Below are 20,965 nucleotides of genomic sequence, written 5' to 3' on the forward strand. Positions count from 1 at the left end.
TCCCCGTCCGTTCAAAGGCCAATTTCCAATTAGCAACAAGGGCTTTATTGCAATTAAACAATCATGCATGTGGATTTGTGATGAGTCAGATTTTCTCAATCAGCTTAATGCATGTATAAATGACAATGGAGAGTGGAAAATGACACAGTGTACATTGTGTTATACTTGTGTTAGAAGTTACTGCTCTAAGCACATTTCTACCCATTTCTTCCTTTGTACATAACACACAGCGCTGTCTATAATAAAACGTTTTAGATAACACAAGGTGTATATATGAACTTCATTTCATATATGCTAGTTTTAGTATAAAAAGTACAAGCTGCTGTTATTGCAGTTGGCAGCAATGGTCTCTTTACATGTGTTGTGAATTTTGCAATTATTTGAGTTACATGTTATTTGTGGGGAGTTTGTATGTGTATCTTCAAGTGTTTACATGGGCTTTTATATGGCTTTTGACTATATTGGTCCTAGTATTTGTACGTTTGTGTACCTGTAGTAGGAAATTAGATTGTAAATGCCATTGGGGCAGAGACTGATGTGAATGAATAAACATTCTCTGATTGTAAAGCATTGTATAATATGATGTATCCATAATAATGATAATAATCCTGTAAACATTCTGATGCTCTGATTGGGCTACATGTTATAATCCTGTAAACATTCTAATGTTTTCATTGGTTACATGTTGGTATAATCCTTTAAACATTACAAATAGAGATGAGTGAAACGTTTTGGTAAATTTTGAGTTTGTACAAATATCAGAGTTTCTTTGAGGTGGAACTGTATGGTGAAATTCACAATGCAAACTCTAACATTTTTTAGCTATGACTTATTAATATAGCACTAGTGGGTCACTGAAACAGCTACGCAAACAAAATCCAATTACTTCCTTTATTAGAAGTATGAATAACCCAAATAAATATATGATATAATACATATGTAAATGGATAAAAAGAAATTATTTTACCATATAAACAAATTTTATATTCATTACATATAAATTTTAAATAATTCAAATAAGAAACACCAAAGAGTAAAAATACCTAACACATAAATACATATATAAATATTCAATGATGTTGGATAAGTCAAGCAAGTTAGATATCAGACTAACTTTTAAAATTATCAAGAAAATAGGGAACCATGACCAGCCCCTGCCCCATTAGAGCTTACAGTCTAAATTCCCTAGGGCCAATTTTGATAGCAGCCAATTACCCTACCTATTAACCTAGTATGTTTTTGGAGTGTGGGAGGAAACCGGAGCACCTGAAGGAAACCCACGCAGAACATACAAACTCCTCACAGATAAGGCCATGGTCGGGAATTGAACTCATAACCCCAGCGCTGTGAGGCAGAAGTGCTAACCACTTAGCCACCGTGCTGTCAGAACAGACCATAGTTACAACGGACTCTGGATAAGTTACATTCATTCATTTATATAGAATCCCTGAGCCTCCACGGTGCTCCATTTTTTGAGCATATGTAAGATTGAGAGAGACAGGATTAAACTATAGAGTAGAAATGCACCACTCTTTCCTCCACATTTGCCTTAGTATATAAACCTTATAGTTAATAATGTTAAAAGAAAGAATCAGTTCCGTAAAATTACTGTTTCATAAATTCAAATTGTGTTGATCCATGGGAAGGCGAAGCAAACCCCCTCCCGGTATCATAATATACTGTGCATAATTTCTCACTGTGGCAAATACCTAAGTGGTTATTTTAGTTTTGCAAACATATCAGCTGACCATATACCATAGCCAGGCCCCAGAGTGTTGATTCCACGAATGCAAGGAGATCTGACGTGTCTTTTAAAACATAAATATAAACAAAAATATACACAATAGAATCTTGTTCATGGTCCATATTTGCAGATACCTTTAGCTGTATTTATCATTAGTGGGATTAGGCCTAAAAACATGTAAATGCTATGCTCATAAGGAAAGTATAGTTATGACGTGACTACCTAAATATTGTGCCTAATATCATATTTCATATGCAAGTTATGTCCTGTTTATTGATTAGGAAATTATGTATCTGATATGTCAGAGAAAAGATACAATCGTTATAAGAATACTTGGTCATTTTGGAATAGACTATGATGTGAATCTCCTCTCCCATATTAACATATACACAACTAGTAATCAGAAGTCATTTTCACAGAAATATTGCACAGCGTTGCACAATAACAAATTATAAATAAATTACGTACATTGACATGAAAAAGAAGTCACCTACCCAAATGAAGATTTATGGGAGCACTTGACACATAATGTAGCCAAAGAACAACTGTAGCTGTTGGTGGGTAAAGTGTGTGACTACTGTAAGGCAGGATCAGTATCAATCAACAATATTAACACCACCATTGGCAACTAGCAATTTTGTGCATCTTCTAGTGGTGTGGTATGGTTGGAATAAGGAGAGACAGAAAATTGAAAACTGTGGAGGTAGCTAATGTTATTATCATCTATTTATTTATATAGCACCATTAATTCTGCAGCGATGTACAGAGAACTCACTCACATCAGTCCCTGCCCCATTGGAGCTTACAGTCTAAATTCCCTAACACACACACAGACAGACAGAGAGACTAAGGGCAATTTAATAGTCGCCAAATAACCTACTAGTATGTTTTTGGAGTGTCGGAGGAAACCCATGCAAACACGAGGAGAACAAACAAACTCCACACAGATAAGGCCATGGCTGGGAATCAAACTCAATACCTTATTGCTGTGAGGCAGACGTGCTAACCACTAAGCCACCGTGCTGCCCATGACACCAGGGAGGCTGTGGATATTACCAAAGGAGGAGCTTGGCTACCCAAATGTTTTCTATTCATCAGAGTGTCCAGAGAAAGGGTTACAGGTCTTGTGCACGTTGCAATTTATGGTGTTTTAGGGAGAGGATAAGTGGTTTAGTGGCAACCTAGTTCTTCAGAAGCACCAAGCACATCCATAGGAGATGTAACATGCCCCAACGCCAGGTGATTTGCCCTTACTACATCAGCGGCAATGTTTGGACATATACAGTTAACTAAACAGAGAGTTTGTTGATATCGGTACCTATACAACAGTCTGGTATTTACCATTAACTTATTTTAATTATATTTTATTTATTGACCAATACATTTTAGTGTTGGTGCATATGTCACATGGGTTGTGGCTTTATTTGCACACATCTGATGAGAGGTCAGTAATATAGGAAACGTCCAAAAAATGATGCCCTACCCTATTTATGAATTAATATAGGAATACTTGACTTTGGGAGTGAATACATATGTAGCAGACTGCTTCAGGCAATTCTATTGACTGGCTACAGATTGATTTTATCTCCATCCATTTTAGGGTCAATAAGCTATCTTATATACATGTCACAGACCTGGGTCAGAGATTATTTGTCAAAGATAGGGGGATATCAAACATGGCATAGTGTCTCAGTAATTAGCTCTTCTGTCTAGCAGCACTGGGGTCATGAGCTCGATTCAGGATCATGGCTTTATCTGTGGGGAGTTTCTCCCTCTGTTTGTGTGGCTTTCCTCCGGGTGCTCCAGTTTCCTCCCACACTCCAAAAACATGCCGGTGGGTTAAATGGCTGCTAACAAAATGATCACTAGCGTGTCTGATAGGGGATTTAGACCGTAAGCTTCAATCAATTGAATTGAGAAGCTGCTCACTTCTGCTGTTCCCCTGACATATAGATTATACTCTGTAAGTGTTCTTTTTATGTAATTTTTTCTATTTTATTTTCTACCAATTATTGCATTTATTCATATGTCATTTATTGTGTGATTCATATCCAAAGCCATGTACCTTTTATTTAAAAAAAACAACTTGTCTGTCCTTGATACTTTAATGGACCATAAGCTTTTTAAGAAGAGAAGTATTGCTTGGCTGTGTTAATACTTTAAATGCATGAAATGTATGAAATGTTACCCCCTTTGCCTTACAAACAGCATAGTGTGTAACAGAGTGATAGGGTTCTATTGCCCTAATACAATCGGTGGTGGCAGCATTATGTTGCGTATGCATGTGAGAGAATTGCTTTGAGGTGTGATTCAGCTAGATCAATAACCTGTTGATTGGTGACTGTAAGAGTAAGTGCTGGAATCCTATTTGACGTCTTGCAGTATCACCAAAGTCACGAACGCTGTCAGTGCGTTCATGACACATAATAATGCAGCTGTCAAGGCAGAGCTGTAGAAATCTATATCATTAGATCTTTTACAGTCATTCTGTTCTATGGCCCATTTGCTAACAATGCATTATTGTGCAAAATATGCATGGAATCACAGTGACCAATCAGCAATCTGGTTAGTGCCAGTTAGTGAAGTTTTTGGTTTTGCTGTTAGGGCAACCTTTACGTACATAAATGCAATGTTAGTAGATAAGTACCTCTGTCTGTGCTTACAGAAATCCCTGCCCACTGCTGTCACATGTCTCATTGTGAAAGCATTCCGTTATGGAATACAGACTGTCACTGGTGGTAAACACACCATGTTATGGGAATCACCGCAAGTTTTTCAGATTTTTTTTCTAAATTTTTACATTCCTAAAAGAGAGACTCAATCATTAATCCTTGTACCAACCTCAGTCTACCTGCGCATAATTGATATTGTCAAAATTTTGTGTTCCATCCTCTCCAAATTGATGTTTTGCAATAGTCATTACATTAATCCTGTTCAAGTGGTATCGCTTTCTATGATTTCGGCTATATTTAATGGTGTACTAAAACCATACTTGCCTACTTCTTTACCTCCCCTCCGAGACATCCTGGTGGGAAGGTCCGAGGGGCAAGTGCGGGAGTGTGATGAAGTTATTTACATCATCATGACCCCATTTCCCACTGTGGGGGCCGGATCCAGCTGTCCGGATCCATGAGGTTGTCCTTCTCTCCTGGGAATTCAGGAGAACACCCCAGAATTCATGAGTTTCCCTGACAATCTGGAAGAGTAGACAACAAGTATGAGTAACGTTTCATTGCTTTATTTGAGACTATTTATTTATTTTAGAAAGTGCTGAATTATCAATATTCTTAAAACCTTATTTTAAATATTTCACAAACAACAAATAAACAAATTTGGGAATATATACAAACATAAAAATGCAATACTGAAAATGCCCAATGTATTCTCTGCTGGGAAAATAATTTGCACATTAAATCTATACTTCAATTTAATTTGTTAAATAGATCTAAGTATAAATGGATTTATTTCCAGCCATTTCAAAAGTTCAAACTTACTTGTATTGGAATCCCCACACGGGTTACAAAGCATGGCTGTCAGGTTATAACAACTCTATTATTATCTGGAGACCTCTGCTTGCTTTTCTTGTTCCTGCCAAAATTCTTTTGTTTAAATACAAAGAAAGATAATATGCACAAGAGAAAGGGATAACTTCTAGCCCAGAGGCATCATTAACAGTACACCGGAGCGCTCCAACATAAAGGACATTGATACTGGCTTTTATACACTAAATTGCTGCTTGTTTTTAGTATGTTATTTATACTATAAGCTATTGTTTTTTGTTGCTGGGCACAATATATCTTTATATTTATATCTATACTGGGGGTTACATTCAAATATTTCATGTCTAACAATCCTGTATATTTGTTTGAGAGTCTATAATAAATAGACAGAAATATTAGACATGTATTTTTACAATCCTCCAATGACAAATGACAGGCAAGATCTACTGGTCTGGTGTAAAGGTGTCAATTTCATCCCTATATGTCAGCAGATGTCATTTGACCACCCAATATGCGATGATAACTATGTGCTTCTTTTTTAAACCTCCAGGAACACTTTTGTAAAATAAAATTCATCCTAAAATAATTCTGAAAATTGCTTGTGCAATAGTGTAATGCAATATGCAAAGTGTGAATGTAAGATATGCTATATTAATGTCAATTTGTATATGTCTAGGTGGATTTGTGACTCTCCAATACAGTTCAGTCAATTTTAACAACAATAGGCACCCTTTTTCGTATATTTCTAACCCACTTATCTTCTACTTAAGGGTTATATCTATCCATCATCATCACCATCATTTATTTATATAGCGCCACTAATTCCACAGCGCTGTACAGAGAACTCAATCACATCAGTCCCTGCCCCATTAGAGCTTACAGTCTAAATTCCCTATCACACACACACACACACACACACACACACACACACACACACACACACACACACAGAGACTAGGGTCAATTTGATAGCAGCCAATTAACCTACCAGTATGTTTTTAGATTGTGGGAGAAAACCGGAGCACCCAGAGGTAACCCACGCAAACACGGGGAGAACATACAAACTCCACACAGATAAGGCCATGGTTGGGAATCAAACTCATGACCCCAGTGCTGTGAGGCAGAAGTGCTAAGCACTAAGCCACTGTGCTTATCCAGAATGATAGTTACCTGATTTTTTATAGCAATTTAACCTTCCCTAGGTTATTATTTAAAAATCAAATGAAATGATACGTTGAGCTTTGGAACGATAATCACTCACCGTTGCAGTGTACTCATTAATGCAATATCGGGCCGAACGGTCGTTAATCAGGTTATTGGCCTGATAATTAGCTGAAAACTCAATGTGAGGATGGTTCTTTCTGTGGTGATGGGAACATATAAATGCATAAGGCACATAAGAGCTGCTTTATTAAAGAGCGACAAAAGAAGTAACAAATGTAGTGCACAATGTTTCGGGGGACCCTCCACTTCCTCAGATGCAGAATGTGTGTGTGTGTGTATAGACATATCCATGCAAAATAGTATACATAATAACAAACATGTATTGGTTAATTATATTTTACCTATATTGATATGTGTACAAATCTAAAATCAGACAAGTACGACACGGGGCATCATTTGTAATATACTGATATACTGACATGTCACAAATATATAACTTAAAGTGACGGAGACTTTAATATGATAACATTGTTTGATAACAGAGGGGAAATTGATATATAAAAGGCTGTAGCTTATCCTTAGTAGACAGTAGAAATAGAAATTCCAAACAAAGTTTAAACAGCAAAGGACATTTAAGATACAGTACAACTAAAATTCAAGGCATGTTAATAAATACAAGAAGAATTATTCAATAGAGATAGAATTTTGTTAGATTGCAGTCCTGGAATACAGAAGTACACCTAGTCTATGGTACTTACGATAAGGCACAAGTGCTACAGAATTTGCTGGCGCTATATAAATAAATGTTGTTGATGATGATGATGATGATGAACATTTGCCACAACCAAAATTGATTTAATACAAAAAGAGTGACATTAAGTTATTTTTTATGCTTTTATATGCATTTGGACTTTGCATAATAGAGTTGAGAAAATATGTGTGAAATCCACAGTATTGATTGTTTTTTAACACGATGTATTATAAAATCAGAGATTAGAGCTTGATATAAACCCTGCTCTAATGTAAAAGCCACATCCTGTTTGTCTTCTGAAACTCTCTGTGGCAGCTCATTTGATACATGGAGTTGAATTTCAATTGTTGATCTGTTCTAACCTATGTAATCCCAGGTTAGATGTCTATGCTGTCCACACATTACTGTATCAGTCTTAGCTGCATTGTAGATCATTTGTCCAATTTGGCCCTAAAGTAATCTTGGCAGGACAATTGCTTCTTGGTAATCATCTTTTTCCATTTGTAGACAGCCTCAAACTGGATGGATGGTCCTGAATCCTTCCCCAAACAAATGACTAACTCTACATTGTATGTGCAATATTTTCACTGTAGTATTGAGAGTTTCATTGGTGCTTTGGAAAATAAGGTTTTGACTACAGTGCAGTAAATAATTTACATTTTTCCCATGGTAAAGGCGGAAGACAATGGGGTATAATTACTAAAATTTTACCTATAGCAACCAATCAGATTCTAGCTGTCATTTATTTAGTGCATTCTACATTCAGCTAGAATCTGATTGGTTGCTATAGGCAACATCTCCAGTTTTTCAAACCAACAGTTTAGTAAATATACCCCAATTAGTCATTTTTGGATGGGTGCTTGAGGGTAAGCAAGTAGAAGAGGCAAGGATGGTACAGCTTTATACTGAGTACACCTTCACATCTTCAGCCTCAGTAGTGCTCGTTCATGCCTCTGTTCAACGATACAGTTCTGATTTTATTGAAAACTAAATGAGTGACAAAGATTGCCATGACCCGTTTAAAAAGTCAAGTGGAGCTAAATTTCAAAAACATGGGAACATAAACATTTATGGGGGGTGGAGTTAGATTTTAAATTAAGGATGAGTTTTTTTCTACCTACCGCATATTAGCCTGTAGAAGATAGTGAGGGGACGCTACGATTGTATTAGCCTAGGGTGGCCTGACCCTTAATCAGGCCTTGTTATTGGTATTATAAAAGACAGCAGGGCTCAGAATCTTTCTCAATGCAAGTGAGCTATTTTGAGAACTTTTTCAATATACTTCTGAGTTTAAAATGTAATTGTTTCATCAATAGCATGCTCCCAAAGTCAGTGAAATATAAAAATATTTTTATTCATTGCAAGTATATTTGGAGCACTACTTAGCTGTGCAAATTAAGTTTAGGCCTTTATCACCACAAGTATTATTGGTTACCAGATTTACAGGGAGAACTTGAGTGACAAGATGGGTCTGATTGGCATCACCTTTCTGTCACTTTGGACCTGAAACACGGAATATGTGCATATAAACTGCTTGTGGAAAATATGATCTTTGTGTTCCCGTTTTTACTATGTTTTCTTTGTAGCCTTGAGATATGGACAATCAGAGTGGGGGTAAACATAAGAATGCTCACGGCAGGCCTAGTTCATTAAGGAACTTAAGGCAAGAAATGAAGTCTCCTGAACAAAACCATGTAAAAATGCAAGGGGTGCAAATTAGTTTTCTATTTTGCACATAAGTTAAATACTCTGTTTTTTCATGTAGTACACAAATACTTGACTTAAAAAACAGACAGTATCTAACTTATGTGCAAGATAGAAAATTAGGGCCTGATTCATTAAGGATCTTAAATGAAGAGGTATCTTATTTCAGTCTCCTGGACAAAACCATGTTACATTGCAAGGGGTGCAAACTAGTTTTCTGTTTTGCACACAAGTTAAATACTGACTGTTTTTGCATGTAGTACACAAATATCAACTTTTAATTTCAGTGTACAAATAAGCTATCAAGTATGTGTGTGCTACATGAAAAAACAGTCAGTATTTAACTTATGTGCAAAACAGAAAACTAGTTTGCACCCCTTGCATTTTAACATGGTTGTGTCCAGGAGACTTAAGTAAGAAATTTCTTGCCTAAGTTCCTTAATGATCCTTAATGAATCAGGCCCTGCATTCTTAAATAAGCTGGTACATTTATACCCCTTAAAAAGGCAGCAGAGAAGACTTCAGCATGTGCCAGAGTTTCTTGTGCTTGGTGTAGAGTGTTGTCTCTCACCAGCTACATAGTGATTCCTGCTCCATTCTCTGTGTTCCAGACACCTCTGCAGCACACATCCTGTCTACCTGTCTGACTGCCAGTAACCTTTGCTCCATCCGGAGTGCTCATGAATGTGAGCCTACTGGAGAAGGGCGACTGGGGTACAGATCCCTACCAAGTCAGTAGAGATTTTTTGGCCAAGCGGCTGGGACCATCAAATAGGAAAAGGATCGCTGGGACTGCTGGACCAGGAGAGTGTTTTTGGAAGGATCTGGTGAATCTGAAAGTATTTTTTCAGCACCTACCCACTGGACTACAACTTGTTCCAGGAACAGCATAACACAACTGGGTTTGTGTAAAGTAAAGACTGTTCATATTTTTTACGTGTGCTTGTGACTTTAAAGCATTGGAGAATTTAAGGAGTGTTGTTAGGAGTGTGGTCAGCACTTGGGAGTTGTTTAAAGGTGCATTTCTCAGCTTGGCTATTAATTGGAATTGATACTCATCTTTTGTAATAAAGATACCATTGCATCCTTCCTGTCTCTCTTTGTCTGTGTGATCCCGAACCCCTAGATACCAGGACTTCCCTTTGAGTTCATACCCTAATGTCCTGGTATCATCACAACTTGTATGTTCTTATCTCGGCTTATCAATTTTAGTTAACTTCACGAGTTAAATAATTAATTACCACTAAACCTTCAATTGCCTTTAAATGGTATATTCTGGTCAGGTTACATAAATGTTTATGTGACAATGAGAAGAAAATAAGATTTCTCTTCTTTTTTAAATTCTTCTTTTTCTTCTTCTTCTTCTTCTTCTTCTTCTTATTATTCCTCCTAATTTATTTTATTCTGCTACATTTTCAATAACAATCTATAATTGTCAATGACCTCCTTACATTATGTCACATACCTGCATACACAAATCCAGCAACTCCTAACCACTATATAATGCTAATATAAAAGCCTGTGGTAGTATAAGCTGTTCATGTGCTATATAGTAAGATTAACATAAGCACTCAGCACATGCCCACAGAATTTATTATTCTTTAGTCTGTATTGCTTATTTAATAAAGAAATACTGATCTATTAGAGTGGGAGTTACACTACTTGCACAAAAGCAGTGATTGCATATAATGCATGAGGAGTATTCAACCACTTTACGGGTTGAACAAGTGCTTCCATGTGCAGATACCATGACTGTGTGATTATGCACAGAATAGGCTTACAATGGGCACTTTGGAGCTGTCAGTTGGCTTTTTTTTTATTATCCTTTTATATATAGCACCACCATATTACACAGCCCTGTGCAGAGAATAAAACAGAAAAAGTGGAAGCACAATATAGTCTCAGATTACATATAATTGCAATAATCAAAAATCATATAACTTGCGTTCCCAAGCAATTGAACCCAATTTGTAGATGTTACAACACATAAAGCAGTTTATGAATGTCAAGCACATTTGCATTTTCAAATACTCGTAGGAACTAAGGACAGATGGGAGATGGATACATCTCTGCTATGAATGTTTTCTATCAGTGACTGATTTACTCTTTGTTTAACGAGGGACCATTTCTCTGATAATAAGGTTCTGGATTGTTAATATAATATACAGATTAGTTAGTTTTATATGCGTTTATAAATGTTGTCTTTATAAGTGGAATCCTAAAAGAGAGTAGATGTATTTTATGCTCATTTTATTCTAACCTGTTTTAATTATATTTAACTTTGCAGTTAATAGATAAGAAGTCTATATTATAAACTTTATTGGGAATGTAAGTTATATGATTTTTGCATATTGCATATGGGAATCTGAGAGAATATGGCTCTTCCTCTTTTTCTATTTTATTGCTAAAATCAGAGGGGTAGGCACCCCCTCTTTATGGGAGCAGTATATGCAGATTTCTCCTGGTAAAGTCCTGTATGAGCGCCAGTGCTTAGCTATATTTTTTTTATATCTATCTGTACAGAGAATATTTGTCATTCACAACAGACCCTGCCCCACTGGAGTTTGCAATCTAAATTCCTTATCACACACTAGGGTCCATTTTAGTCAGCAGCCAATATACCTACCATGTTTGTCTTTGGAGTGTGGGACGAAACCAGAGCACCCAGAAGGAACCCACGCAAACACAAGGAGAACATACAAACTACACACAGATAGGGCTCTGGTCAGGAATCGAACTCATGATCCCAGGCAGCAATGCTAACCACTGCACCACCCAGCTGACTAACTTAGTACTTGCTCTGTGTATGGCGCAGATACAACGTGCCAAACCCAAGTGTCAGGTGCCAACACCTAGGGCTAGATTTACTAAGCTGCGGGTTTGAAAAAGTGGGGATGTTGCCTATAGCAACCAATCAGATTCTAGCTTTCATTTATTTAGTACATTCTACAAAATGACAGCTAGAATCTGATTGGTTGCTATAGGCAACATCCCCACTTTTTCAAACCCGCAGCTTAGTAAATCTAGCCCCTAATGTCATATTGAAAGGAAATAAAAGGGAACAAAAAGGAAAATTGTTTCTTTACTGTGCACAGTTTTGAGTTGCTGATTATACATATTTGGGTAATATTCCGGAAGTGATACAGTGCAAATCTAGCGACCAGTTTTTTAAAGTTGCATTTTAAAAAAAGAGCACAGTACTTGAACGTAGATCCAACCGTATTCAAATCCAAGAGGATCTCAATATACTTTACATTTAAATCTGAGTGTAAGTTCTCTGCCTAAACGTTACTTGTTTTCTGTAACTACATACAACAGACTGCAGTACACGCAGAAGCATCTGTTCCCTAAAAGATCACATTAGGACACATTAAACAAATGATATTATAAAATAAAATAAAATGAACAACTAAATATAATCACCAATAAAAATATGGATTTCAAATCATATGCTTTTAATGTGTACTGTACATATAATGCATTCTTAAAGTCTATCTTATTGAATACACATGTTCTATGCTAATGGCATGCAAGTGTATAGTTTTTAATACTATGACATGTCATCATCACTATCAGTCGACACCTACCTCCCCTGTTGCTTGTGCAAGCGATATGGCTAAAACCAGGCATACCTATGAGAAACCCAGGACTTGAATCTTATGCATCTGCGTTGGCATGCCCTTGGCACGCCCTTACTGTACATGGGCTATGTTAGTCCATCCATTAACTCCCTCATTCCGTCTCTCAAGTTGTAGGCAGTTGTGTCATTTGCGTTAGGAAATTAATTGCATGCATTTACATTTATTGGCTTATGGCCCGTTTCCGAGCATGCAGAGAGCTATTTCACGCGAGATACAGCACACAAACTTACTTGCGTCCAGACATGAATCAGGGTACATTTACTAAACTGGGGATTTGTAAAAGTGGAAATGTTGCCTATAGAAACCAATCAGATTCTAGCTGTCGTTTATTTAGTACATTCTACAAAATGACAGCTAGAATCTGATTGGTTGCCAAAGGCAAAATCTCCACTTTTTCAAACCCGCAGCTTGATAAATATACCCCTCAGAGTCTGATTACTGTCTTATGAGTAATCATCTCTTACAAGATTTCTTTGACCTGTGCCTCAGAATAAAATGTATATCTGCTTATTACAAAATATAGAGTTTCTTTGGAATTGTTTTATTTTTTAAATGTAACTGTATTACATTCTTGAAGATGTAATAAAAAAAAATTCAAGTGACTGTGAATTTAATAAATGCAATGTAAAGGGAGGGGGTATTTAACAGAAACAAATGCAGAATGCAGCACAAATATATATATTTTGTTACTATGCACATACATGCTGTACATGTACATGCACATGTATCTATGTATATGTTTGAAATGTATCCATGTAGGTGCTTATAAACATTTCTGTACTAGAGATGCTTAAAAATGTTTCAAAACAGCTCTAAAGTTTGAAATTTGTGTTAAATCTATCACTTTAGCTTAACTAAACCTTGTTTCAGCTTAAATATTACATTGCATAGTACTTTTACATTTTTGCCATCGAAACTTTGAAATCGACCTTGAGCTCAAACATGGGTTTTATCATCCAATCCAAAGAGAAAATAGTGGCACTATAGCTCCCAACCAAGAATAGTTAAAAATAGTTCCTTCAAGTCAATACACCAAGGTCCTCCCCAGCGCGCCATCAGGTTTACCGGTGGTTTCATATACCCTGTGGTGAGTCAGAGAAAACCTTTATCTATTATAAGTTTTAACATGTTTGAAAAAAATACTATTACCCTATTATATAGTCATTTAATCCCGACCAGGCAGAAATTGCGACATTTCATTCTGACATCTTTTAACTGCAAGTTACAAAATTCGAAATTGCTCTTTGAATCCAAGTTAACAGCATAGCAGGCGGAAAATACCCACAACGGTGTTGTACCAAAAATGAGCATCAATATTTTTGAGATTGGTTTAACGAAAAGTTTGAGGTCATGGAATTGAACCATTGAATTTCAGACTGGCTCAAACAGGTGGAACATCTCTGTTCTCCACCATCCTTTTAATTAAAGGTTGCTTTCTTTATGCTAAAATACTCCTCAGTGGCATCTCATTTATGTCTTATTAAACAGGTCATAAGCATAAGGGAAACCCGAATTGCCCTTATTTCAGTCGTTTCTTGGTTTATGTGTTCATGTAGAGGCACTTTCCATGCAAAATACACATAGATGACGCAAAAGGGTGTCCCATTGAAAGTAATGGCAAGGGGGAGATCACCATCACATTAGAATCCATGGACAAATCAAGTCAAAATATCTTGTTCCACATTTGGGTTGACACAAGCAAACCGAGGGGGGGGGGGTTCCTAGTGCCTGGAAACCCCCTCCAAGCCTGGTGTACTGTATAAATGAGGTGGCTGGACCCTGCCCCCGCTTCACACGGCTCTGCTTGAAAAGGGAGCTGGGTGCACCTAACAGTAGTACCGGCAGCATTGCCCATGTATATTATGGGGATAGGAAGGGTTGGAGAGCAGCCAAGCACTGTCTAATATTATAGCCACACCCTTATGCATGCTGGTCATGCCCACTGGTGGCGTGGTGTGGAAAACCCCCTCTACAAATCCTGCGTTTGCCCCTGGATGAGGTGCCTTACTGTGGCCAGCTGGCTTTAGCTTACAGAGCATTGATCTGCCGAACTTCTCTTATCAGGAGGAAGAAAATCTATGTTTCATACAAGTGCCATCATCTTAACATGTTTAGCTGTGCACTTAGGAACAGGACATATGATGCTGTAAAAGAAAACATAGCATTTATACTGTGGGCCTGGGTGTTGCCATGTTCATAAACAGGGGAGGTCTGGAAAATTTTAGCCTGGGGGGCAAGACTCAGCTCAACCTTTTAGGAACATTTTAAAGGAAAATAAATGCAGGTGGCCCAGTGACCCAGCCCAAGGTAGCCCACTATGGGACTGTCCTGGGGGCAAATGCCCATGTGTCCCCCAACCCAGCCTGCACTTGTTCATAAATGAGCTTTATTGTTTGATAAAGCACCAATGGGATACCCTATGGGGGAAAAAAACACCATTTGTTTTGACCGTACTTGTGACCAATGAGGACACTTACCGATTTCCTTGCGACTGTCTCCAAGTACCTGTGTTACTATAGAAACACCGTCTAAAACACATCAAAGCCATTAACACACTGGTCAGTTCTGTCAAAATACTTTCAGCAAGTTTATTATAAAAATATAAATGTTTCCACTACAAATCATTTTACATTAGTCTGAGGCCATCTAAAATTGCACATTGTGAAAACTAAACAAGTAACACTAAGTAATAAAAAAAAACATAAAAAGAAAAGCAAATCGTATAAATGCAGATTAAGTAAATCAATGCAATACATAATGTATGCTAAATACAGAGCGTAAACTAAATATATCAACAGAAATAAATAAGTCAATTGCCTTTAAAATGCAGGCAAAATAATACTGAACACACAATATTATGAATACTCTGGTTTTGTTTTTTGTTTTCAAGTTCCTTTAAATGGTGATGGCTGTGAAAATCTAGTACTCCAAAAGTAGAAATGATTGAAAGCTATGTTCTACATACATTATGTACAGAAATGCCAAGCCTCCGATATGAAGTGTTACAGACCTTGACAAAGCACACAGTGTATATAATGGTACCATATATTGAACTCTGCCCATTGAATAAATCACAAGTACTGTGGTTGAAAAACCTCATTATCATTTCTAGCAGACAGAAATAAAGAACAAAATCCCTCTGCTAAGAAAATGCTGAAAGAGTCCATTTAATTTTACATTGGTATAAGTGGCAGCCTGACATGATGCAGGCTTTGACATTGTTGCGACCTACGGAGTTAGGTCTATTATGAATTATTTTGTATAAACTGCTGTAACATCGTTTCTATATAACTGATAATTAATGACGTTGGTTTCAGGAAGCGGAATAATTTTCTTGAACATTAACTACAACAAAAGGCTGAATCTGAGAATGAAAGTAAAATAATATACAGACTTTATTTGCACCTAATGCATGAAGTTCTCCTCATTTTAATATTTCAATTTTAGAAATATTATTGGATACGGTATTAATTTGGTTAAAAATACTTCTCCAGAAAAGAGTTACTGGCATCAAAAAAGGCAGCAATTCCCCAATAAAGACAAAAAAAAAACTTCCAAAGAGAAGTGATTGCCTGCAAAATGAAATACATTTTTTTGAATCAACGTCAATCCTAAAATCCATTATGTCAATTAATAGGATATTTTTTTCTGTTATGGTTTAGAAATAAAATGTATTCTATAACTATCGGTTAACCAAGGACGGAACAGTGTATCGCTGGTGGTCGTAGCTAAACTTGTGTAGAGGCTCAGTGACACTGCTGTAGCCTGCCGCGCCCCCACACTGAAATGAACAGAGAGGGGACCTCTTCTGAGCATGTGCGGTCCGGCGCAAAGGAATATTCAGAGGAGGACTCCACTCTGCCTTGGGCAGTGAGGTACCGACCTGTGCCCATGGTAGTTCCACCACTTTGAATAACAGTATTTCACTAGTCAGGCAACTTTGCTGGCAGTCTGCTAATGTCTGTTGTAGTGAGCGATTCTGACCTAGGCAAGTAAAGCCCAGACTACTATAAAAGCTTGACTGTATCCAGCTGTAGACTAGTACGTTATAACTAAATTATTAGCTTCATTCACCACAGCAACAAAAATAAATCAAATGATTAAATAGTACCAAATGGAGAGGTATAAAAACAATGCGTAGAGAGCTCTTTTAAGTGTGGGTTTCTTTACATGAAAAACTAAATATATTTTTCATTTTGTGTTATATCTTGTAATAATTTAATATCTCAAAAAATAGTAATGAAAGCTACCAAAAAAATTATGGTAACCTTAAAAGAATTAGACATTTTGTAAAACAGCCACAGAAATATCGTAGATATTGCTTGATACACATGTAAACCATTTGGCTGGACCATGATGACATTATTTAAAAAATCTTTTCCGTAGACATATTTTATTTAAAAAAATTAAACAAAAATTGGGAAACCAAGTAACTTGTCTCAACTGTTTAATCTATGTGTAGAATAATATAATAATCTTTATCTACAAGGGAATCTCTAAAATTCTGTTAATTTCTTTGATGTATAACCCTGGATGGTTCTTTATTTATAGTATATTGTGTATTTTCACAGACTAAAAGTGTATCTTCATTGAAAAAGAGCATTAAAATCAAGTGACAGGTAGGAACTCAAAATTCAACAGGTTAATGATTTGTTTAAGAAGATTATTAACTTTTAAAATCTTAAAGGTTCTTTACATTGTCACATACAGGCTACATTGGAAGCATTATATTGATTTTTAATATGTATTAAAATAGAAATATGGCAACAAAGAGATACTTGTAGAAACACATACCAAATAAATATTATTTTACAAATGATGAATAGGTTGATTGAAAAATATCACATTTCCTGCAAGTGGCTGTTATTAGTATTATAAATACGTTCTGTAACACACAGTATTGGAAATGATGACACCAAAGTGAACCTGTTACGTACAAAAGAATATGTTCATGTTACAGGAAACTGTGAAAGCTTCGAAATAAAACGAAACGTCAACATAACATGAATATGCACATAACACGAATCAGTCAATTATCAACGGCTGCGTTACTATGTAGGATATTCAGGCACACGTTTACTGCAGGGTAGAACTGAAGGACAGCAACGAAATGTTATTGTGATCATTTAATTCATTATTTTTACTACTCTCCACCAATTGCATATTTTCCGTGTAAAAGTGATGGAGGATGAGGTTCCAGGATAAGGCAAATTATGGGCCTGATTTATTAAGATAAGTAAGTTAAAAAAAATGAGTGCTTTCTCCTGGACAAAACCATGTTACAATACAAGGGGTGCATATTAGTTTATTATTTTGCACATAAGTTAAATACTGACTGTTTTTTCATGTAGCACACAAATACTTAATAGCTTAATATTTACACTGAAATTTAACGCTGATCTAGGACATGCCCTACCCCAACTATAAATCTGTCCTCACATTTTAAATTTACCTCCCCCTCCAATGCAACATGGTTTTGCCAAGGTGCAAAGTTACTCATTTTTTTTTTGCTTTACTTTGCTTAATGCATCAGGCCCGATGTGCGTATACAATTGGTAATTCAGGGTGTATTGACTTTCAATGCCTTATACAATGGTAACTCTAAATGAGACCCATAATGTTTACAGTACCACTCTCTAGTATGTGTAATCTGACCACTGACTGATGGACCTGTCAGCTCTCCGTAGTGTTCAGCTGCTTTACATAAGACTAATGTAATTACAGTAACTCTTGGTATCGTTGACAATATTAAGCAAAGTCGCAGAAACCTATCGAAAGTGAAGATATTTGTCATATATCATAATTATCATTTGGAATACCTGTTAGACAAACTAAGGGATTTTGACATATCCCTGCTCTTGGTTGGAAACCAAGTAATTATATTATGGCAGTGATGGGTATTGTATTAAATAATTGGAAGAGTGGGTTTGAGCTTAGAATACAGCTTAAGAGACTACACTTTACTGTGAGGTTCAACACATTACAGCCCGTGTGAATACCACTGAGAAGAAGCCTGTAGCTTTGACTGCCAGGGTGTGGAAAATTAGAAAATAATGAATATGTAATTCTCGCTCAGTTAGAGAAGATACTGGCTGGTTTGTTAGCAGAGTTCAGATATATCAAATGATAGTTGCTAATATTAATACTGGATTTGGCAGATATGACATATATTGTTTTTAGTAATCGGTTTTAGCCCTACTTGAGATTTTGACTAGATTAATGGTAATGACCACATTTGTGTTTAAAAAAAGAAAAATCTCATTGCATCTTATAAACTCAATGGGTCATGTTTGTAAACTGTCTCATTTTTTTGGCACAATGGGGTATATTCACTAAACTGCGGGTTTGAAAAAGTGGGGATGTTGCCTATAGCAACCAATCAGATTCTAGATTTCATTTTGTAGAATGAACTAAATAAATGACAGCTAGAATCTGATTGGTTGCTATAGGCAACATCTCCACTTTTCCAAACCCGCAGTTTAGTAAATCTAGCCCAATGTATCTAACAGCATCTGCAGTGAAATAATCTTCTGTCTCTATAGGGTAAGCTTGTATGCACTCCCTCTAGTCAGTTCCCAGGCTGTGTGGTTTTCACACTCACTGACATCAGTCAGATAACATGCATATAGGTTCATTAAGCATTGTCTCAAAGCAATATGTGATACTAAAGCTGTAAAAATATAAACAAAATTAAAATATCTAATCTAACTGACATCATTGTTTAGTGAAAAATGATTATTTTCAAGAAGTTAACCATGGGGTGAGAGTTTGGGCAACTGGGGTATATATTCATCTCCATAATCAGCAGTAAGGCGCCCATAGAATTGAATTTACGCTACAGTAACAAATGATGACATCATAAGGTGAACTAGACAAAAATAAAAGTACAGTTCTTTAGCTTTGCTAGAACAATGGGCTGATAGAATGTTACAATAGTCATACTGAACATATAACCTTTTCAGGACAGGTTCACTAGGGTTCTTAAAAGGTACTAAACTCCAGAAATTTGTAGAAATAATAATAAAGTGTATATAATGTATTGCAAGTCTTGTGAGTTTCTGCTCCCGTTGACCTTGTGATCCCATCTTGATGTTCTCTATCAGTGGTCGATGCCCCGACCGCTTTACAGTTATACATTTTCTTTATTTACCAGAAATGCAGCCTTCCTGACAAAGATATAGAAGAGTTTTCACTCAGATTTTAAGGCATTATTATTCCGATGTAAGAGTGTGTGAGGTTTACATTAAGTCCAAGCGCCTCACAACGTCCTCTCAGTTTTCAGATTTAATTGCACCATATGTTGAAGATATAGCTTCCTGTATTTCCTAATTTTACACATTAACAGGTCCATTCTTTGTGAGGATTTCTTGAGGTTTCATCGCACTCATCATATGTTTTCGAGGGCCAATGATTGTGACACCAACTGTCTTCATATCACTGGATAAAACAAGATATGAAGACAACATTAACTGATACATTTTTAACAATTAGGTTAGTCCAAATCATAATAGAAACCTCAAATTGTCACATAAAATACAATAACTTGCTTCCGTGCTTTTATTTACATGTGGAGAACAGTTTTAATATTGCAGCTAACAACATTAGCACATACTATGTATAAGTACATCAGGTACTTCAAAATGAAAAATATTTTAGAACATAACGTGATCACTGAGATAGTGTTGCCCGTAGCAACCAATCAGATTCTAGAAAATGAGGGTTGGTTGCTATGGGCAACACCTCTCCTTTTCCATTTTAAAAGCTTTGATAAATGCATCCTTATAATGGCAAAAAAATTCTGTGTTTTTTTAAAACACAGTAGTGCCTTACAGTCAACTTTCTCTCTCATTTATTGCTGTTATCATCACTACTTCTACACAGCACGCAATGTCTTACCAGAGAGTGATATGTTCATGTGTATGGGCATATTTGGCATATTTTCAATGCTTAGCAATTGATGCAAATAATCAGCTATGCACGTACATAGACACCTTAATAAAAGCTGTATCACACTTTGTATACAAGAATAAAAACCATTTTGTCTAAAAACAATGTACAAACCTTTCCAAAATACAAGTATATCATATTGTACCCCATGTTGTAAATTATAAGGGCATTGTAGTGGAATTCCACGATCATTATAAAGGCTCAAAGGTGCAGGTCACATGCTGTTATACTGGTCATGGAGATAGAACATGATTTCTAATGTACATAATAAAGTACAATAGCTGTGTTAAATCCTATTATACACAAGTCTCCAAAATAAAAGCACATCAGAACTCAATGACTATAAACATGACATCATAAGTTAATGTTTGTACAGATATTATTATCAGGAGTTTTATGTGTTTTGGTATCACTTGTTTATTATAAAAAAAATAATGGCAATAATTTGCTCCTTCTGATGCAAAAAACACGGCAATTAACATGCGACTTATACTTTCTCAACACGTACATAATA

The 20,965-nt window shown here is 36.3% G+C and overlaps 1 protein-coding gene across 2 annotated transcripts in view; it reads right to left on the bottom strand.

The window, feature by feature from the left end:
• Nucleotides 1-16,663: 16,663 nt before the first annotated feature.
• Nucleotides 16,664-20,965, bottom strand: part of EPHA3 (EPH receptor A3) — a 293,753-nt gene continuing 289,451 nt past the window's right edge. For both annotated transcript variants that reach the window (XM_075197046.1, XM_075197045.1), the window contains exon 17: nt 16,664-19,941. In XM_075197046.1, coding sequence (XP_075053147.1) covers nt 19,836-19,941 — 106 coding nt within the window. In that variant the 3' untranslated portion in view covers nt 16,664-19,835. The remainder of the gene's footprint in view (nt 19,942-20,965) is intronic.

Source organism: Mixophyes fleayi, chromosome 2, assembly GCF_038048845.1.
Source record: "Mixophyes fleayi isolate aMixFle1 chromosome 2, aMixFle1.hap1, whole genome shotgun sequence".
In the NCBI taxonomy this organism is placed as follows: Eukaryota; Metazoa; Chordata; class Amphibia; order Anura; family Limnodynastidae; genus Mixophyes; species Mixophyes fleayi.